Source organism: Heptranchias perlo, chromosome 26 (genome assembly GCF_035084215.1).
Source record: "Heptranchias perlo isolate sHepPer1 chromosome 26, sHepPer1.hap1, whole genome shotgun sequence".
Lineage (NCBI taxonomy): Eukaryota > Metazoa > Chordata > Chondrichthyes > Hexanchiformes > Hexanchidae > Heptranchias > Heptranchias perlo.
The window spans coordinates 11428661-11449651 of record NC_090350.1 but is presented as its reverse complement, the minus strand read 5'-3'; the positions used below and the strand labels follow the sequence as shown (position 1 = coordinate 11449651).

Here is a 20991-nt window from a genome sequence, read left to right as displayed (position 1 = left end):
TGCGTTTCTGACCCCATTTCCTCTCCATCACTAAGACTGTCTACTTCCACCTCTGTGACATCGCCTGTCTCTGCCCCTGCCTCAGCTGATCTGCTCCTGAAACCTTCATCCATGCCTTTGTTACATCTAGACTTAACTATTTCAATGCTCTCCTGCCCGGCCTCCCACCTTGCACCCTCCATAAACTTGACCTCATCCAAAACTCTGCTGCCCATATCCTAACTCGCACCAAGTCCCGTTCACCCATCACCCTGCGTTCACTGACCTACATTGGCTCGCGGTCCAGGAACGCTTCAATTTTAAAATTCTCATCCTTGTTTTCAAATCCTTCCATGGCCTTGTCCCTCCCTATCTCTCTTCAACCTCCTCCAGCCCTACAACCCTTCGAGATCTCTGGGCTCCTCCAATTCTGGCCTTCTGCGCATCCCCGATTTTCTTCACTCCATCATTGGCGGCTATGCTTTCAGATGCCTAGGCCCTAAGCTCTGGAATTCCCTCCCTAAATTTCTCCGCCTCTCTACCACTTTTGCCTCCTTTAAGATGCTCCTTAAAACCTGAGAAACTATCAAACGTTTGTGTTCAGAGAGACTTGGGTGTCCTCGTACAAGAAACACAAAAAGTTAGCATGCAGGTACAGCAAGTAATTAGGAAAGCAAATGGAATGTTGGCCTTTATTGCAAGGAGGTTGGTGCACAAAAGTAAGGAAGTCTTACTACAATTGTACAGGGCTTTGGTGAGACCTCACCTGGAGTACTGTGTACAGTTTTGGTCTCCTTATCTAAGGAAGGATATACTTGCCTTAGAGGCAGTGCAATGAAGGTTCGCTAGATTAATTCCTGGGTTGAGGGGGTTGTCCTATGAGGCGAGGTTCAGTAGAATGGGCCTATACTCTCTGGAGTTTAGAAGAATGAGAAGTGATCTCATTGAAACAAATAAGATTATAAGGGGGCTTGACAGAGTAGATGCTGAGAGGTTGTTTACCATGGCTGAAGAGTCTAAAACTAGGGGGCATCGTCGCAGGATAAGGGGTTGGCCATTTAAGACTGAGATGAGGAGGAATTTCTTCACTCAGAGGGTTGTGAATCTTTGGAATTCTCTACCTCGGAGGGCTGTGCTTGCTGAGTCGTTGAGTACATTCAAGACTGAGATAGATAGATTTCTGGACTCTAGGGGCATCAAGGGATATGGGGATTGGGCAGGAAAGTGGAGTTGGGGTTGAAGATCAGCCATGATCTTATTGAATGGCGGAGCAGGCTCGAGGGGCCATGTGGCCTACTCCTGCCTCTATTTCTTATATTCTTATGTACATCTTTGACCAAGCTTTTAGTCACCTGTCCTAATATCGCCTGATGTTTCTCGGTGTCAAATGTTGTTTGATAACACTCCTGTGAAGCGCCTTGGGACGTGGTACTCCATTGTTGTTGTCTCTCTGGCCCCGATATTACTGGGGAGGAGGGATGGCAGTGGGGGGAGGGGAGGAGATTGGGCGCGTGGGTAACCCGCCTAGTAAACCTGTCCGTTACCCACGCGATCGCGGGTAAATTGGAGTCATCTAACGTGGCTTCTGGGTAAACCTGCGCGGTGGGCGAACTGCGCATCACAGGCTGTCAGCTGGAGGAGCTCTATTTAAAGGGGCAGTCCTCCAATGGCTGCTCCTGGAGCAAACACCCAAATTACACAATGGAGCAGCACAGGGGAAAGGCTGCTCCTAGATTTAGCGATGCCTCACTCCAGGTGCTACTGGATGGGGTGAGGAGGAGGAGGGATGTCTTCCATCCAGCGGACGAGGAAGTGGCCTGCCTCTGCCACCAAGAAGGTGTGGCTCGAGGTGGCAGAGGAGGTCACCAGCAGCAGCAACATCTCCCGCACCTGGATCCAGTGCAGGAAGCACTTCAATGACCTAATTAGGTCAGCCAAAGTGAGTACACTTACTCATTCTCCTACACTCCGTCTTCCACATCACCGCCCCCACCCCACAACTCATTCTGCCCTGCCAACACTACTCTATCACATCACTCCTCACACCCACTCAAAGCTCATCCTCAACTTACCTGCACTTACTCACCAGTTCCTCACCTCTCCAGCACTCACCCCATCACTACCACTCAACCCAATCCTCATACAATCTCATGGCTCTGTCACATACTCACCCTCCGATGCATCTCTTTCACGGTCAGCTGCACCCAAACCAATGCATTCAGCGGTTGGCCACGTCACCATCACTCATTCACGCCTCTCTACCTTCTCCCCTTATGAGAGAATAGAGCCCAGAATGCACGGGAGAAGGCGAGGACTGGAGGGGGGCTGCAACATCTGGTCGTCCTCACAGATGTGGAGCAGGAGGTGCTGGAGCTCAGCCGAACCCTCGAGTGCCTATCTGTCGGGGACATCGAGACTGGCACCCGCCAGACATCTGGTGTCAGAATAACATTCAGCGCACACAATATGAATTGATGTTAACATGCCCCGCCATCTTCAGCACCTCAACATCTGTCATCATGCTTAATATTGCCTTCTGTTCTCTTACAGGGCCTTCAGCGACTGCTATGACGGTGGAGGGTGATTCCTCAGAGGACCTGCTAGTCTCTGAGGGTGCACCGTCACATCTGAGCGAGCCATCCACCAGCGCAGATACACACACCTCGGTGGGTCCCAGTCCTCAGTTAGTTGGGATTGCACATGGTGAGTTACCACACACGTGAGCATGAGCAGACACTGGTGGCAGGGGCAGCTGTGGAGAGTCCACGTCGGTGGGAGCACTCTTCTCCAGGCTCTGCTCAGCTGGACGCAGATGCTGAAACCTGGGGGCCATCCATGAAAAGGAGAATGATCGAGGGGCAGCAGCACATTTGTGAGGTGCTGGAACAGGTGCCACGCCCACTCTCCACAATCGCGCAGAGGATGGAGGAGTCCAACTCCTGCATGAGTGGAATGGTGGAATCTCTGAGATATTGTCACAGGGACATGAGGGCATCTCTGAGATAGTGTTGCGGCTAAGTGCGGGAATGTCTGCCATGGAGGGAAGGCTAGCCTCCATCGAGCTTCAAGCACGGCTCACAAATGAGTCCATTCAGGCCCTGACAACGGCCCTTCCGACTCAGGGTGAACAACATTCTGCCGTCTTAGACAGGCAGACAGATACACTAGCACTGGCCTTACAAGGCTTCACACATGTCCTCCAAACTGTTGTCCAGCAGATTGGTAGGAGTGGTGTGGGCCTGTCCCGGGGAGGGATGATGGCGAAAGGGGACATGGAAGTGGGGTCGCCATTCAAAGCACTCCCACGTCTCTCCCGTTTCCCCCCTCTCAACCAGTACCTGCAATGCTGCCTCCTCTCCAGGTGGCCGAGTCTGCCCCTGCAGTTGCAGGTGGAGCAGTCTTTGGAGGGGCCCTCACGGGCACCGAAACCCAGAGGGTGTAGGCCCAAAGCATCTAATCGGTCAGGGCATGAACAAGAGCAACCTGCCACTACCTCTGCTGCAGCCACAGGGGATGCACCACGTAGAAGTAGTCGGAAGCGAAAGGCGAAGGTTTTGTGAGCACGAAGGATATGCACAAGGGTTTTTGACGGTTGGTCATGTTTTTTATTTATATTTGCTTTTTGTTAAACTCAAATTAAATATTATTATTGTCACCACTACTGCCACGTCTTGGCCATTCTTGACTGGATTCTGTAATAAGGCCCTTTCATGAGGTTCATCATGAACGGCGACACTTGATGCCACCCATTGGGTCACTCTACAGTGGGTGTCTGTGTAGTTGCAGGACTGTTTTGTGCAGGGAGGGGTGGGGGATGTGGTGCTGTTGTGGGCGCTGCTCTATCCAGGTGCTGAGGACTGGATTCTTCACATGGTCTCATTTTAGGAGAACCGTTCACATATCAGTGACTCCCTGGCCTCATGAGCAGCCAGGTGAGCTGCAGCTCTGCCCACAGGTTGCTCCTCTTCTGCCTCCTTCTCCGCCTCGTCCTCACCCTCCTCCTCTGCCTCCTCCTCCTCCTCCTCAATGTGGGTGGCAGATGTGGATATGGCCTCCTCCAGCGGCACCCCTCTCTGTTGTGCCACACTAACTATAATGTGTCCCACTCTGTCTGGTGCGTATTGAAGCGCTCCTCCAGATCGATCAAGGCACCTGAAGCGCATCTTGAGCAGCCCTATAGCATGCTCACTTGTAGATCTAGTAGTAATGTGGCTGTCATTATATCGACGCTGTTGCTCGGTGTTGGGGTTCCTCAGAGATATCATGAGCCACGTGTGCAGGGGGTGACCTTTGTCCCCGAGGAGCCAGCCCTTGTGGGTGTTCGGTGCGTGAAAGAGGGGCGGGATGTTGGACTCCCGGAGGATGAAGGAATCGTGGCAGCTGCCAGGGTATCTGGCTCACACGTGAAGGAATCTCTTGCAGTGGTCACAGATGAGCTGAGTGTTGATGGAGTGATAGCCCTTCCTGTTGATGAACAGTCCTGGCTCGTGTGGAGGTGCTCGTATTGCTATATGGGTGCCATCGATTACACCCTGCATCCGTGGGAAGCCAGCCACAGCATGGAATGCCACTGACCTCTCCGTCTGGCTGAAGTTGTCCGTAGGGAAGTTGATGTAGTGCGAGGCCCTGCGAAACAAGCCGTCAGTGACCTGCCTTATGCACTTGTGTGCAGATGACTGAGAGATCCCGGCGATGTCCCCGGCACCCTGGAATGATCCGGGGGCGAAGAAGTTGAGGGCAGTGGTGACTTTGACAGCGACAGGTAAGAAGATGCTGCTCGGGCCAGCCGTGAGCAGCTCGGCATGAAAGAGGCTGCAGATGTCTGCAACAACCTGGCGACTGAGTCTGAGCCTCCGTGTGCACTGCTCCTCAGAAGATCCAGGAAGCTGAGCCTTGGTCTGTAGACCTTGTTGCAAGGGTAGTGCCTCCTGTGACGTCGCTCTCTCTGTTGTTGCCCTCCGTGCTCTTGTGCAGGTGCTATGGTGCAGCACTGTGTTGTGGAGCTCCACGTGGCAGAGGTGGACGGCGTGTCTGGTGAGGCTGGTGATGTTGCTCGTCCTCAGATGAAGTGATGAATGCAGCCATGGCGCCCCCCCATCCTGTCAGTGTGAGTTTGAGGGGGTCCGCAAAGTAGGTAAATGTGTTTGCACAGCAGAGTTTTGGGTGTAAAGTAAGAATTTTGAGTGAAAAGACAAAGGTCTTGCGGCCAAAACTTCTTCTGAAGTGACAGAGTGCCCTGCTGCAATAAATGAGGTTTCCCCCCACCTGTCAAATAAGCATTTGCATCTCCCACTGGCTGCTGGCTGAAACACGTCTGTTGCAACAGGGAGCGTTTCCCACAGCACGGGAAACACGCTGAGGAGCCTTCAAAATTGCACCCCTTCCAAAATGTCCACTCAATGAGGTCTGTCAAGTACCTCAACTATCTGACTAACCATGTAAATCAGCATCCCGCCGGCTTTAATTGCCGGTGGGAGTCCCACATTCTGGAGGTGCGTGCGCGCCCAAACACGTCACTGGGGAACCCGGAAGTCAGCGGGTTGGAGCCAGGCTCTGAACCCGCTCCAGATTTCTGCCATTTTACGAGAACCCCGCCCCCAACGCATCCGCTCCTTCACCCGAAAATCAGCCCCACTGTGTCTATGTATGTGTATCTCTCGGTGTTTCCCTCTGTCTCTCTGTGTATGTGTATCTCTCGCTGTTTCCCACTGTCTCTCTGTGTATGTGTATCTCTCACTATTTCCCTCTGTCTCTCTGTGTATGTGTATCTCTCACTGTTTCCCTCTGTCTCTCTGTGTATGTGTATCTCTCACTGTTTCCCGCTGTCTCTCTGTGTATGTGCATCTCTCACTTTTTCCCTCTGTCTCTCTCTGTGTATGTGTATCTCTCACTGTTTCCCTCTGTCTCTCTGTGTATGTGTATCTCTCACTGTTTCCCTCTGTCTCTCTGTGTATGTGCATCTCTCACTGTTTCCCTCTGTCTCTCCCTGTTTATGTGCATCTCTCACTTTTTCCCTCTGTCTCTCTCTGTGTATGTGTATCTCTCACTGTTTCCCTCTGTCTCTCTGTGTATGTGTATCTCTCACTATTTCCCTCTGTCTCTCCCTGTTTATGTGCATCTCTCACTTTTTCCCTCTGTCTCTCTGTGTATGTGCATCTCTCACTATTTCCCTCTGTCTCTCCCTGTTTATGTGCATTTCTCACTTTTTCCCTCTGTCTCTCTCTGTGTATGTGTATCTCTCACTGTTTCCCTCTGTCTCTCTGTGTATGTGTATCTCTCACTGTTTCCCTCTGTCTCTCTGTGTATGTGCATCTCTCACTTTTTCCCTCTGTCTCTCTGTGTATGTGTATCTCTCACTGTTTCCCTCTGTCTCTCTGTGTATGTGCATCTCTCACTTTTTCCCTCTGTCTCTCTCTGTGTATGTGTATCTCTCACTGTTTCCCTCTGTCTCTCTGTGTATGTGCATCTCTCACTTTTTCCCTCTGTCTCTCTGTGTATGTGTAGCTCTCACTGTTTCCCTCTGTCTCTCTCTGTGTATGTGTATCTCTCGCTGTTTCCCTCTGTCTCTCCCTGTGTATGTGCATCTCTCACTGTTTCCCTCTGTCTCTCTGTGTATGTGTATCTCTCACTGTTTCCCTCTGTCTCTCTCTGTGTATGTGTATCTCTCGCTGTTTCCCTCTGTCTCTCCCTGTTTATGTGCATCTCTCACTTTTTCCCGCTGTCTCTCTGTGTATGTGTATCTCTCACTGTTTCCCTCTGTCTCTCTGTGTATGTGTATCTCTCACTGTTTCCCTCTGTCTCTCTGTGTGTGTGTATCTCTCGCTGTTTCCCTCTGTCTCTCTCTGTGTATCTCTCACTTTTTCCCTCTGTCTCTCTCTGTGTATGTGTACCTCTCACTGTTTCCCTCTGTCTCTCTGTGTATGTGTATCTCTCACTTTTTCCCTCTGTCTCTCTGTGTATGTGTATCTCTCACTGTTTCCCTCTGTCTCTCTCTGTGTATGTGTATCTCTCGCTGTTTCCCTCTGTCTCTCTCTGTGTATGTGTATCTCTCGCTGTTTCCCTCTGTCTCTCTCTGTTTATGTGCATCTCTCACTTTTTCCCTGTCTCTCTGTGTATGTGTATCTCTCACTATTTCCCTCTGTCTCTCCCTGTTTATGTGCATCTCTCACTTTTTCCCTCTGTCTCTCTCTGTGTATGTGTATCTCGCACTGTTTCCCTCTGTCTCTCTGTGTATGTGTATCTCTCACTGTTTCCCTCTGTCTCTCTGTGTATGTGCATCTCTCACTTTTTCCCTCTGTCTCTCTGTGTATGTGTATCTCTCACTGTTTCCCTCTGTCTCTCTGTGTATGTGCATCTCTCACTTTTTCCCTCTGTCTCTCTCTGTGTATGTGTATCTCTCACTGTTTCCCTCTGTCTCTCTGTCTATGTGCATCTCTCACTTTTTCCCTCTGTCTCTCTGTGTATGTGTATCTCTCACTGTTTCCCTCTGTCTCTCCCTGTTTATGTGTATCTCTCACTGTTTCCCTCTCTCTCTCTGTGTATGTGTATCTCTCACTGTTTCCCTCTGTCTCTCCCTGTTTATGTGCATCTCTCACTTTTTCCCGCTGTCTCTCTGTGTATGTGTATCTCTCGCTGTTTCCCTCTGTCTCTCCCTGTTTATGTGCATCTCTCACTTTTTCCCGCTGTCTCTCTGTGTATGTGTATCTCTCACTGTTTCCCTCTGTCTCTCTCTGTGTATGTGTATCTCTCACTGTTTCCCTCCGTCTCTCTGTGTATGTGTATCTCTCACTGTTTCCCTCTGCCTCTCTCTGTGTATGTGTATCTCTCACTGTTTCCCTCTGTCTCTCTCTGTGTATGTGTATCTCTCGCTGTTTCCCTCTGTCTCTCTCTGTGTATGTGTATCTCTCACTGTTTCCCTCTGTCGCTCTGTGTATGTGTATCTCTCGCTGTTTCCCTCTGTCTCTCTCTGTGTATGTGTATCTCTCGCTGTTTCCCTCTGTCGCTCTGTGTATGTGTATCTCTCGCTGTTTCCCTCTGTCTCTCTCTGTGTATGTGTATCTCTCACTGTTTCCCTCTGTCTCTCTCTGTGTATGTGTATCTCTCGCTGTTTCCCTCTGCCTCTCTCTGTGTATGTGTATCTCTCACTGTTTCCCTCTGTCTCTCTCTGTGTATGTGTATCTCTCACTGTTTCCCTCCGTCTCTCTGTGTATGTGTATCTCTCACTGTTTCCCTCTGCCTCTCTCTGTGTATGTGTATCTCTCACTGTTTCCCTCTGTCTCTCTCTGTGTATGTGTATCTCTCACTGTTTCCCTCTGTCGCTCTGTGTATGTGTATCTCTCGCTGTTTCCCTCTGTCTCTCTCTGTGTATGTGTATCTCTCGCTGTTTCCCTCTGTCGCTCTGTGTATGTGTATCTCTCGCTGTTTCCCTCTGTCTCTCTCTGTGTATGTGTATCTCTCACTGTTTCCCTCTGTCTCTCTCTGTGTATGTGTATCTCTCGCTGTTTCCCTCTGCCTCTCTCTGTGTATGTGTATCTCTCACTGTTTCCCTCTGTCTCTCTGTGTATGTGCATCTCTCGCTGTTTCCCTGTCGCTCTGTGTATGTGTATCTCTCGCTGTTTCCCTCTGTCTCTCTCTGTGTATGTGTATCTCTCGCTGTTTCCCTCTGTCTCTCTGTGTATGTGCATCTCTCGCTGTTTCCATCTGTCTCTCTGTGTATGTGTATCTCTCGCTGTTTCCCTCTGTCTCTCTGTGTATGTGTATCTCTCGCTGTTTCCCTCTGTCTCTCTCTGTGTATGTGTATCTCTCGCTGTTTCCCTCTGTCTCTCTCTGTGTATGTGTATCTCTCGCTGTTTCCCTCTGTCGCTCTGTGTATGTGTATCTCTCGCTGTTTCCCTCTGTCTCTCTCTGTGTATGTGTATCTCTCACTGTTTCCCTCTGTCTCTCTCTGTGTATGTGTATCTCTCGCTGTTTCCCTCTGTCTCTCTCTGTGTATGTGTATCTCTCGCTGTTTCCCTCTGTCTCTCTGTGTATGTGTATCTCTCACTGTTTCCCTCTGTCTCTCTGTGTGTGGTATATCTCTCTCTGTGTAGTGAAATGACATTTTAAAAATTCTATTAACTGGTACCTATGATAGTGAGCACAGCATTCTTTAATTTGTACATGCAACAAATGGAAATATGAATCAAGTTATTAGCATACACAACATAACCAGTGCCTTTAAAATACACAGAGAGCACAAGACTAGCACCTCAATTATAGGAATAAGCAATGATGCTGTATATTTAAAAGGATGGACATCACCAGTTGGTTGATGGAAACTGGGCAATAGTCAGCACCCTGTTTAAAGGGAAGTGCATCGTTAATAAACATGAACTCTGTTTAAAGGAATGTCCATCGTTAATAAACATGAGCCCTGTTTAAAGGGATGAGCATCGTTAATAAACATGAACTCTGTTTAAAGGAATGTCCATCGTTAATAAAAATGAGCCCTGTTTAAAGGGATGAGCATCGTTAATAAACATGAGCTCTGTTTAAAGGGATGTGCATCGTTGGTAAACATGAGCTCTGTTTAAAGGATGTGCATCAATAATAAACATGAGCTCTGTTTAAAGGGATGTGCATCGTTAATAAAAATGAGGTCTGTTTAAAGGGATGAGCATCAATAATAAACATGAGCTCTGTTTAAAGGGATGAGCATAGTTCGTCAACATGAACTCGGTTTAAAGGGACGTGCATCGTTAATAAACATGAACTCTGTTTAAAGGGATATCCGTCGTTAATAAACATGAGCCCGGTTTAAAGGGATGTCCATCGTTAATAAACATGAACTCTGTTTAAAGGGATGTGCATCGTTAATAAACATGAGCTCTGTTTAAAGGGATGTGCATCGTTGGTAAACATGAGCTCTGTTTAAAGGGATTACCATCATTAGTGAACATGAACTCTGTTTAAAGGGATGTGCATCGTTAATAAACATGAGCTCTGTTTAAAGGGATGTCCATCGTTAATAAACATGAACTCTGTTTAAAGGGATGTCCGTCGTTAATAAACATGAACTCTGTTTAAAGGGATTACCATCATTAGTGAACATGAACTCTGTTTAAAGGGATGTGCATCGTTAATAAACATGAGGTCTGTTTAAAGGGATGTCCATCGTTAATAAACATGAGCTCTGTTTAAAGGGATGTGCATCGTTAAAAACATGAGGTCTGTTTAAAGGGATGTGCATCGATAATAAACATGAGCTCTGTTTAAAGGGATGTGCATCGTTAAAAACATGAGGTCTGTTTAAAGGGATGTGCATCGATAATAAACATGAGGTCTGTTAAAAGGGATTACCATCATTAGTGAACATGAACTCTGTTTAAAGGGATGAGCATCGTTAATAAACATGAACTCTGTTTAAAGGGATGAGCATCGATAATAAACATGAGCTCTGTTTAAAGGGATGTGCATCGTTAATAAACATGAACTCTGTTTAAAGGGATGTGCATCATTGGTAAACATGAACTCTGTTTAAAGGGATGAGCATCGTTAATAAACATGAGCTCTGTTTAAAGGGATGAGCATCATTGGTAAACATGAACTCTGTTTAAAGGGATGTCCATCGTTAATAAACATGAACTCTGTTTAAATGGATGAGCATCGTTAATATTCATGAGCCCTGTTTAAAGGGATGTGCATCAATAATAAACATGAGCTCTGTTTAAAGGGATGAGCATAGTTCGTCAACATGAACTCGGTTTAAAGGGACGTGTTTCATTAATAAACATGAACTCTGTTTAAAGGGATATCCGTCGTTAATAAACATGAGCCCGGTTTAAAGGGATGTCCATCGTTAATAAACATGAGCTCTGTTTAAAGGGATGTGCATCGTTAATAAACATGAGCTTTGTTTAAAGGGATGTGCATCGTTAATAAACATGAACTCTGTTTAAAGGGATGTGCATCGTTAATAAACATGAGCTCTGTTTAAAGGGATGTCCATCGTTAATAAACATGAACTCTGTTTAAAGGGATGTCCGTCGTTAATAAACATGAACTCTGTTTAAAGGGATCCGCGTCATTAATAATCATGAGCTCTGTTTAAAGGGATGAGCATCGTTCGTCAACATGAGCTCTGTTTAAAGGGATGCGCATCGTTAATAAACATGAGCTCTGTTTAAAGGGATGAGCATCGTTAATATTCATGAGCTCTGTTTAAATGGATGAGCATCGTTAACAAACATGAGCTCTGTTTAAAGGGATGAGCATCGTAAATAATCATGAGCTCTGTTTAAAGGGATGGGCATCGTTAATAAACATGAGGTCTGTTAAAAGGGATGAACAGCATTTTTAAACGTGAACTCTGTTTAAAGGGATGGGCATCGTTAATAAACATGAGCTCTGTTAAAAGGGATGAACAGCATTTTTAAACGTGAACTCTGTTTAAAGGGATGTCCATCGTTAATAAACATGAGCCCTGTTTAAAGGGACGTGCATCGTTAATAAACATGAACTCTGTTTAAAGGATGTCCATCGTTAATAAACATGAGCCCTGTTTAAAGGGATGTCCATCGTTAATAAACATGAGCTCTGTTTAAAGGGATGGCCATCGTTAATAAACATGAGCTCTGTTTAAAGGGATGTGCATCATTCGTCAACATGAACTCTGTTTAAAGGGATGAGCATCGTTAATAAACATGAGCTCTGTTTAAAGGGATGTGCATCGTTAATAAACATGAACTCTGTTTAAAGGGACGTGCATCGTTCGTCAACATGAACTCTGTTTAAAGGGATGAGCATCGTTAATAAACATGAGCTCTGTTTAAAGGGATGGGCATCGTTAATAAACATGAACTCTGTTTAAAGGAATGTGCATCGTTAATAAACATGAACTCTGTTTAAAGGGATGAGCATCGTTAATAAACATGAGCTCTGTTTAAAGGGATGTCCATCATTAATAAACATGAGCTGTGTTTAAAGGGATGTCCATCATTAATAAACATGAACTCTGTTTAAAGGGATGTGGATCGTTAATAAACATGAACTCTGTTTAAATGGATGAGCATCGTTCGTCAACATGAACTCTGTTTAAAGGGATGCGCATCGTTAATAAACATGAACTCTGTTTAAAGGGATGGACATCGTTAATAAACATGAGCTCTGTTTAAAGGGATGTGGATCGTTAATAAACATGAACTCTGTTTAAATGGATGAGCATCGTTAATATTCATGAGCCCTGTTTAAAGGGATGTGCATCAATAATAAACATGAGCTCTGTTTAAAGGGATGAGCATAGTTCGTCAACATGAACTCGGTTTAAAGGGACGTGCATCATTAATAAACATGAACTCTGTTTAAAGGGATATCCGTCGTTAATAAACATGAGCCCGGTTTAAAGGGATGTCCATCGTTAATAAACATGAGCTCTGTTTAAAGGGATGTCCATCGTTAATAAACATGAACTCTGTTTAAAGGGATGTCCATTGTTAATAAACATGAACTCTGTTTAAATGGATGAGCATCGTTAATATTCATGAGCTCTGTTTGAAGGGATGTGCATCATTAATAAACATGAGCTCTGTTTCAAGGGATGAGCATAGTTCGTCAACATGAACTCTGTTTAAAGGGATGCGCATCGTTAATAATCATGAGCTCTGTTTAAAGGGATGTGCATCGTTCATAAACATGAACTCTGTTTAAAGGGATGCGCATCGTTAATAATCATGAGCTCTGTTTAAAGGGATGTGCATCGTTCATAAACATGAGCTCTGTTTAAAGGGATGAGCATCGTTAATAAACATGAGCTCTGTTAAAAGGGATGAACAGCATTTTTAAACGTGAACTCTGTTTAAAGGGATGTCCATCGTTAATAAACATGAGCCCTGTTTAAAGGGACGTGCATCGTTAATAAACATGAACTCTGTTTAAAGGATGTCCATCGTTAATAAACATGAGCCCTGTTTAAAGGGATGTCCATCGTTAATAAACATGAGCCCTGTTTAAAGGGATGTCCATCGTTAATAAACATGAGCTCTGTTTAAAGGGATGTGCATCATTCGTCAACATGAACTCTGTTTAAAGGGATGAGCATCGTTAATAATCATGAGCTCTGTTTAAAGGGATGTGCATCATTAATAAACATGAGCTCTGTTTAAAGGGATGAGCATAGTTCGTCAACAGGAACTCGGTTTAAAGGGACGTGCATCGTTAATAAACATGAGCTCTGTTTAAAGGGATGGGCATCGTTAATAAACTTGAGCTCTGTTTAAAGGGATGAGCATCGTTCGTCAACATGAACTCTGTTTAAAGGGATGAGCATCGTTAATAAACATGAACTCTGTTTAAAGGGATGGACATCGTTAATAAACATGAACTCTGTTTAAAGGGATGGACATCGTTAATAAACATGAACTCTGTTTAAAGGGATGAGCATCGTTAATAAACATGAGCTCTGTTTAAAGGGATGCGCATCGTTAATAATCATGAGCTCTGTTTAAAGTGATGTGCATCGTTAATAAACATTAACTCTGTTTAAAGGGATGTGCATCGTTAATAAACATGAACTCTGTTTAAAGGGATGTCCATCGTTAATAAACATGAAATCTGTTTAAAGGGATGTCCATCGTTAATAAACATGAACTCTGTTTAAATGGATGTGCATCGTTAATATTCATGAGCTCTGTTTAAAGGGATGTGCATTATTAATAAACATGAGCTCTGTTTAAAGGGATGAGCATAGTTTGTCAACATGAACTCGGTTTAAAGGGACGTGCATCGTTAATAAACATGAACTCTGTTTAAAGGGATGAGCATCGTTAATAAACATGAGCTCTGTTTAAAGGGACATGCATCGTTCGTCAACATGAGCTCTGTTTAAAGGGATGTCCGTCGTTAATAAACATGAACTCTGTTTAAAGGGATCCGCATCATTAATAATCATGAGCTCTGTTTGAAGGGATGAGCATCGTTCGTCAACATGAGCTCTGTTTAAAGGGATGAGCATCGTTAATAAACATGAACTCTGTTTAAAGGGATGGGCATCGTTAATAAACATGAACTCTGTTTAAAGGGATGAGCATCGTTAATAAACATGAGCTCTGTTTAAAGGGATGCGCATCGTTAATAATCATGAGCTCTTTTTAAAGGGATGTCCATCATTAATAAACATGAACTCTGTTTAAAGGGATGTCCATCGTTAATAAACATGAGCTCCGTTTAAAGGGATGAGCATCGTTAATAAACATGAACTCTGTTTAAAGGGATGTCCATCATTAATAAACATGAGCTCTGTTTAAAAGGATGTGTATCGTTAATATTCATGAGCTCTGTTTAAAGGGATGAGCATCGTTAACAAACATGAGCTCTGTTTAGAGGGATGGGCATCGTTAATAATCATGAGGTCCGTTAAAAGGGATGAACAGCATTTTTAAACGTGAACTCTGTTTAAAGGGATGGGCATCGTTAATAAACATGAGCTCTGTTTAAAGGGATGGGCATCGTTAATAAACATGAGGTCTGTTAAAAGGGATGAACAGCATTTTTAAACGTGAACTCTGTTTAAAGGGATGGGCATCGTTAATAAACATGAGGTCTGTTAAAAGGGATGAACAGCATTTTTAAACATGAGCCCTGTTTAAAGGGACGTGCATCGTTAATAAACATGAGCCCTGTTTAAAGGGATGTCCATCGTTAATAAACATGAGCTCTGTTTAAAGGGATGTGCATCATTCGACAACATGAACTCTGTTTAAAGGGATGAGCATCGTTAATAAACATGAGCTCTGTTTAAAGGGCTGGGCATCGTTAATAAACATGAACTCTGTTTAAAGGGATGAGCATCGTTAATAATCATAAACTCTGTTTAAAGGGATGTGCATCGTTAATAAACATGAACTCTGTTTAAAGGGACGTGCATCGTTCGTCAACATGAACTCTGTTTAAAGGGATGAGCATCGTTAATAAACATGAGCTCTGTTTAAAGGGATGGGCATCGTTAATAAACATGAACTCTGTTTAAAGGAATGTGCATCGTTAATAAACATGAACTCTGTTGAAAGGGATGGGCATCGTTAATAAACATGAACTCTGTTTAAAGGGATGGGCATCGTTAATAAACATGAACTCTGTTTAAAGGGATGGGCATCATTAATAAACATGAACTCTGTTTAAAGGGATGGGCATCGTTAATAAACATGAACTCTGTTTAAAGGAATGTGCATCGTTAATAAACATGAGCTCTGTTTAAATGGATGGGCATCGTTAATAAACATGAGGTCTGTTTAAAGGGATGTGGCTAGTTAATAAACATGAGCTCTGTTTAAAGGGATGTGCATCGTTAATAAATATGAGCTCTGTTTAAAGGGATGTGCATCGTTAATAAATATGAGCTCCGTTTTAAAGAGATGCACATCATTAATAAACATGAGCTGTTTAAAGGGATGTGGGATTTGTTCGTAAACGTGAACTCTGCGCATCATTAGTAAACATCAGCTCTGTTCAAAGGGATCTGCCTCACTGGCAAACCTGACTTCTGTTTAAAGTTACGTGTACCGTTGTTAAGTTGGAGCTTTATTTCCGAGGGCATCCCAACAGTCGTCATGACGTTGGCTGGGAATGCTTTGAGCTGCTCCCACACTTATTACAGAACACAGGCAATTAAAAGCACTGACTGAAAGACTGAAGAAAACACACAGCCCATCAGCTGGCCAGCAGACTTTCGCCTGGCGCAAAATCTCCCCTTCCTCAACCCAAGTGAATGCCCACGAGTACCTGCCTGGCACGGCTCACCTTCTGGTTTTTCGAGGTTTAGCCGCTTGGAGATGCCAAGGCACCTTCCCCAATCCCTGAGCACGACCCACCTTCTGCCATGCACTGGTCGGTCCCGACGGATAACTGGAATTCTAGGAATTTTGAGCGCTAAAAGAGAGCGGTGCGATTGGCACCGTGCATTTGTCCGGGTGAGAAAGTGGAGTCCGCCATCTTTACTGCGGATGGAAACCTGTGCGAGGTCTTTCACCGAGCTGCCATCTTGGATTTACATTACAACAGCGACGACACTTCTCAAAGTCCTTCATTGGGTGTCGAGTGTTTGGGATGTCCTGAGGTGGTGAAAGGCGCTATAGAAATGCAAGTCCTTCCAAGTCCGTTTTTCAAAGCCGATGGATCCCTGTTTCTGGCTCCGTGTCGTGATCTCAGACCCCAGAGGATCCTTGCACCTCCACCGTCAACATGTACAACACGCACTGAACAAACACCAGAACAATCCCCCGAACCGGGGAATCGGCTTTAGATTCTTACAATTCCAAACACAGGGAACTGATCCGAAACCAGGACAGTGTCCCTTTGAATTTTCTGTTCACAGAGGGTGGGCCACAGGCTGCAGCCAGGAGCTCGGGGTAGGGGAGAATGTTCAGACTTAGTGCTTTCATAGAGATGTTACGAATTTTCTCAGTTTTTCAACTTCCACCTGCAATAAAAATACAAAATTATAAAGTTTTAAAAAAATATATACTTTCCATTTTTTTTGCTGGAATTTGCTGATCCTTGGAGTTCTCTGTTATTCACAGGGCAGGTACAGACTCTGCTCCCCACAACAGCCTGTCAAAAGGCAATAGAATATCATAGAATGTACAGCATAGAAACAGGCCATTCGGCCCAACTGGTCCGTGCTGGTGTTTATACTCCACAGGAGCCTCCTCCCACCCCTCTTCATTTAATCCTATCAACATATCCTTCTATTCCTTTCTCCCTCATGTTTATCGAGCTTCCTCTTTAATGCATCTATCCTGATCACCTCAACTACTCCATGTGGTAGCGAGTTCCACATTCTACCCACTCGCTGAGTAAAGAAGTTTCTCCTGAATTCCCTATTGGATTTATTGGTAACAACTTATATTTATGGCCCCTCGTTTTGGTTTCCCCCACAAGTGGAAACATCTGCTCTATCCTATCAAACCCTTTCATAATTTTAAAGACCTCTATTAGGTCACCCCTCAGCCTTCTCTTATCATAGAATCATAGAAGGTTACAGCACGGAAGGAGGCCATTTGGCCCATCGAGTCCGCGCCAGCTCTAAGCACGAGCAATCCAGCTAGTCCCACTCCCCCACCCTATCCCCATAGCTCTGCAATTTTTTTTTGTTTCAACTACTTATCCAGTTCCTTTTTGAAGGCCATGATTGAATCCGCCTCCACCTCTCCCTCGGGCAATGCATTCCAGATCCTAACCACTTGCAGCATAAAAAATTTTTTCCTCATATCATCTTTGGTTCTTTTGCCAATCACCTTAAATCTATGCCCTCTGGTTCTTGACCCTTCCACCAATGGGAACAGTTTCTCTCTATCTACTCCGACTGGATTCTTCATGATTTTGAATACCTCTATCAAATCTCCTCTCAACCTTCTACAGTTTTGGTCTCCATACTTAAGAAAAGACATACTTGCTCTCGAGGCAGTACAAAGAAGGTTCACTCGGTTAATCCCGGGGATGAGGGGGCGGACATATGAGGAGAGGTTGAGTAGATTGGGACTCTACTCATTGGAGTTCAGAAGAATGAGAGGCGATCTTATTGAAACATATAAGATTGTGAAGGGGCTTGATCGGGTGGATGCAGTAAGGATGTTCCCAAAGATGGGTGAAACTAGAACTAGGGGGCATAATCTTAGAATAAGGGGCTGCTCTTTCAAAACTGAGATGAGGAGAAACTTCTTCACTCAGAGGGTGGTAGGTCTGTGGAATTTGCTGCCCCAGGAAGCTGTGGAAGCTACATCATTAGATAAATTTAAAACAGAAATAGACAGTTTTCTAGAAGTAAAGGGAATTAGGGGTTATGGGGAGCGGGCTGGAAATTGGACATGAAGCTGAGTTCGGATCGGTCAATGCCCTGTGGGTGGCGGAGAGGGCCCAGGGGCTGTGTGGCCGGGTCCTGCTCCTACTTCTTGTGTTCTTTAGATTTGTGGTTGGGATCAGATCAGCCATGATCTTATTGAATGGCGGAGCAGGCTCGAGGGGCCGATTGGCCTACTCCTGCTCCAATTTCTTATGTTCTTATGTTCTTCTCTGTTCCAAGGAAAACAATCCCAGCTTCTCCAGTCTATCCACGTAATTTAAGTCCCTCATCCCTTGAATCATTCTAGTAAATCTCCTCTGCACCCTCTCTAGGGCCTTCACATCCTTCCTAAAGTGCAGTGCCCAGAACTGAACACAATACTCTAGTTGTGGTCGAACCAGTGTTTTATAACGATTCATTATGACTTCCTTGCTTTTGTACTCTATGCCTCTATTTATAAAGCCCAGGACCCCGTATGCTTTTTTAACCACTTTCTCAACCTACCCTGCCACCTTCAATGATTTGTGCACATATACTCCCAGATCACTCTGTTCCTGTACCCCTTTTAGAATTGTGCCCTCTAGTTTATATTGCCTCTCCTCGTTTTTCCTACTGAAATGCATCACCTTGCATTTTTCCGCGTTAAACTTCATCTGCCATGTGTCCGCCCATGCCACCAGCCTGTCTATATCCTCTTGAAGTCTATCACTATCTTCCTCACTGTTCACAACCCACCAAGTTTTGTGTCATCTGCAAATTTTGAAATTGTGCCCTGTATTCCCAAGTCCAAGTCATTAATATATATCAAGAAAAGCAGTGGTCCCAGCACCGACCCCTGAGGAACACCACTGCACACCTCCCTCCACTCCAAAAAACAACCGTTCACCACTACTCGCTGTTTCCTGTCATTTAGCCAATTCTGTATCCATGTTGCTACTGCCCCCTTTATTCCATGGGCTGCAATCTTAATAGCAAGCCTACCATGTGGCACTTTATCAAACGCCTTTTGAAAGTCCATATACACCACATCAACTGCATTGCCCTCATCTACCCTCTCTGTTACCTCATCAAAAAACTCTATCAAGTTAGTTAAACACGATTTGCCTTTAACAAATCCGTGCTGGCTTTCCCTAATCAATCCACACTCATCCAAGTGACTATTAATTCTGTCCCGGATTATCGTTTCCAAAAGTTTCCCCACCACCCTGAGGTTAAACTGACTGGCCTGTAGTTGCTGTGTTTATCCTTTTGAACAAGGGTGTAATATTTGCAATTCCCCAGTCCTCTGGCACCACACCCGTATCTAAGAATGTTTGGAAGATTATGGCCAGTACCTCGACAATTTCCCCCTTCATTTCCTTCAGCATCCTAGGATGCATCCCATCTGGATCAGGTGACTTATCTATTTTAAGTACAGCTAGCCTTTCTAGTACCTCTTCTTTCTCAATTTTTAGCCCATCCAGTATCTCAACTATATCTTCCTTTACCGAGACTCTGGCAGCATCTTCTTCCTTGGTAAAGACAGATGCAAAGTACTCATTTAGTACCTCGGCCGTGCCCTCTGCTTCCATGAGTAGATCTCCTTTATGGTCCCTAATCGGTCCCACCCCTCCTCTTACTACCTGTTTACTGTTTACATGTCTGTAGAAGACTTTTGATTCCTTTTTGTGTTGTCCGCTCGTCTATTCTTATACTCTCTCTTTGCCCCTCTTATTTCCTTTTTCACTTCCCCTCTGAACTTTCTATATTCTCTCTGGTTCTCACTTGTGTTATCAACGTGACATCTGTCATACGCCCCTTTTTTCCACTTCATCTTACTCTCTATCTCTTTTGTCATCCAGGGAGCTCTGGCTTCAGTTGCCCTACCTTTCTCGCTCGTTGGAATGTATCTTGTCTGTACCCAAATCATCTCTTTAAAGGCTGTCCACTGTTCAATTATACTTGCATAGTTTTTTCTAGAGAAAAGAGCCCCAGCCTGCTCAATCTTTCCTGATAAGTATAACCTCTCAGTTCTGCTATCATCCTTGTAAATCTTCTTTGCACCTTCTCCAGTGCCTCTATATCCTTCTGCTCACTGATGCTCAGTTTGGGTTCCGCCAGGACCACTCGGCTCCAGACCTCATTACAGCCTTGGTCCAAACATGGACAAAAGAGCTGAATTCCAGAGGTGAGGTGAGAGTGACTGCCCTTGACATCAAGGCAGCATTTGACCGAGTGTGGCACCAAGGAGCCCTAGTAAAATTGAAGTCAATGGGAATCAGGGGGAAAACTCTCCAGTGGCTGGAGTCATACCTAGCACAAAGGAAGATGGTAGTGGTTGTTGGAGGCCAATCATCTCAGCCCCAGGGCATTGCTGCAGGAGTTCCTCAGGGCAGTGTCCTAGGCCCAACCATCTTCAGCTGCTTCATCAATGACCTTCCCTCCATCATAAGGTCAGAAATGGGGATGTTCGCTGATGACTGCACAGTGTTCAGTTCCATTCGCAACCCCTCAGATAATGAAGCAGTCCGAGCCCGCATGCAGCAAGACCTGGACAACATCCAGGCTTGGGCTCATAAGTGGCAAGTAACATTCGCGCCAGATAAGTGCCAGGCAATGACCATCTCCAACAAGAGAGAGTCTAACCACCTCCCCTTGACATTCAACGGCATTACCATCGCCAAATCCCCCACCATCAACATCCTGGGGGTCACCATTGACCAGAAACTTAACAGGACCAGCCATATAAATACTGTGGCTACAAGAGCAGGTCAGAAGCTGGGTATTCTGCGGCGAGTGACTCACCTCCTGACTCCCCAAAGCCTTTCCACCATCTACAAGGCAGAAGTCAGGAGTGTGATGGAATACTCTCCACTTGCCTGGATGAGTGCAGCTCCAACAACACTCAAGAAGCTCGACACCATCCAAGATAAAGCAGCCCGCTTGATTGGCACCCCATCCACCACCCTAAACATTCACTCCCTTCACCACCGGCGCACTGTGGCTGCAGTGTGCACCATCCACAGGATGCACTGCAGCAACTCGCCAAGGCTTCTTCGACAGCACCTCCCAAACCCGCGACCCCTACCACCTAGAAGGACAAGAGCAGCAGGCGTATGGGAACAACACCACCTGCACGTTCCCCTCCAAGTCACACACCATCCCGACTTGGAAATATATCGCCGTTCCTTCATTGTCGCTGGGTCAAAATCCTGGAACTC

At 45.3% G+C, this 20991-nt stretch overlaps 1 protein-coding gene across 1 annotated transcript in view; it reads right to left on the bottom strand.

The window, feature by feature from the left end:
* Positions 1–15143: 15143 nt before the first annotated feature.
* sh3d21 (SH3 domain containing 21) overlaps positions 15144–20991 on the bottom strand; it is a 99129-nt gene continuing 93281 nt past the window's right edge. Inside the window, exon 17 of the mRNA XM_068006976.1 lies at positions 15144–16429. Coding sequence (XP_067863077.1) covers positions 16388–16429 — 42 coding nt within the window. The 3' untranslated portion in view covers positions 15144–16387. The remainder of the gene's footprint in view (positions 16430–20991) is intronic.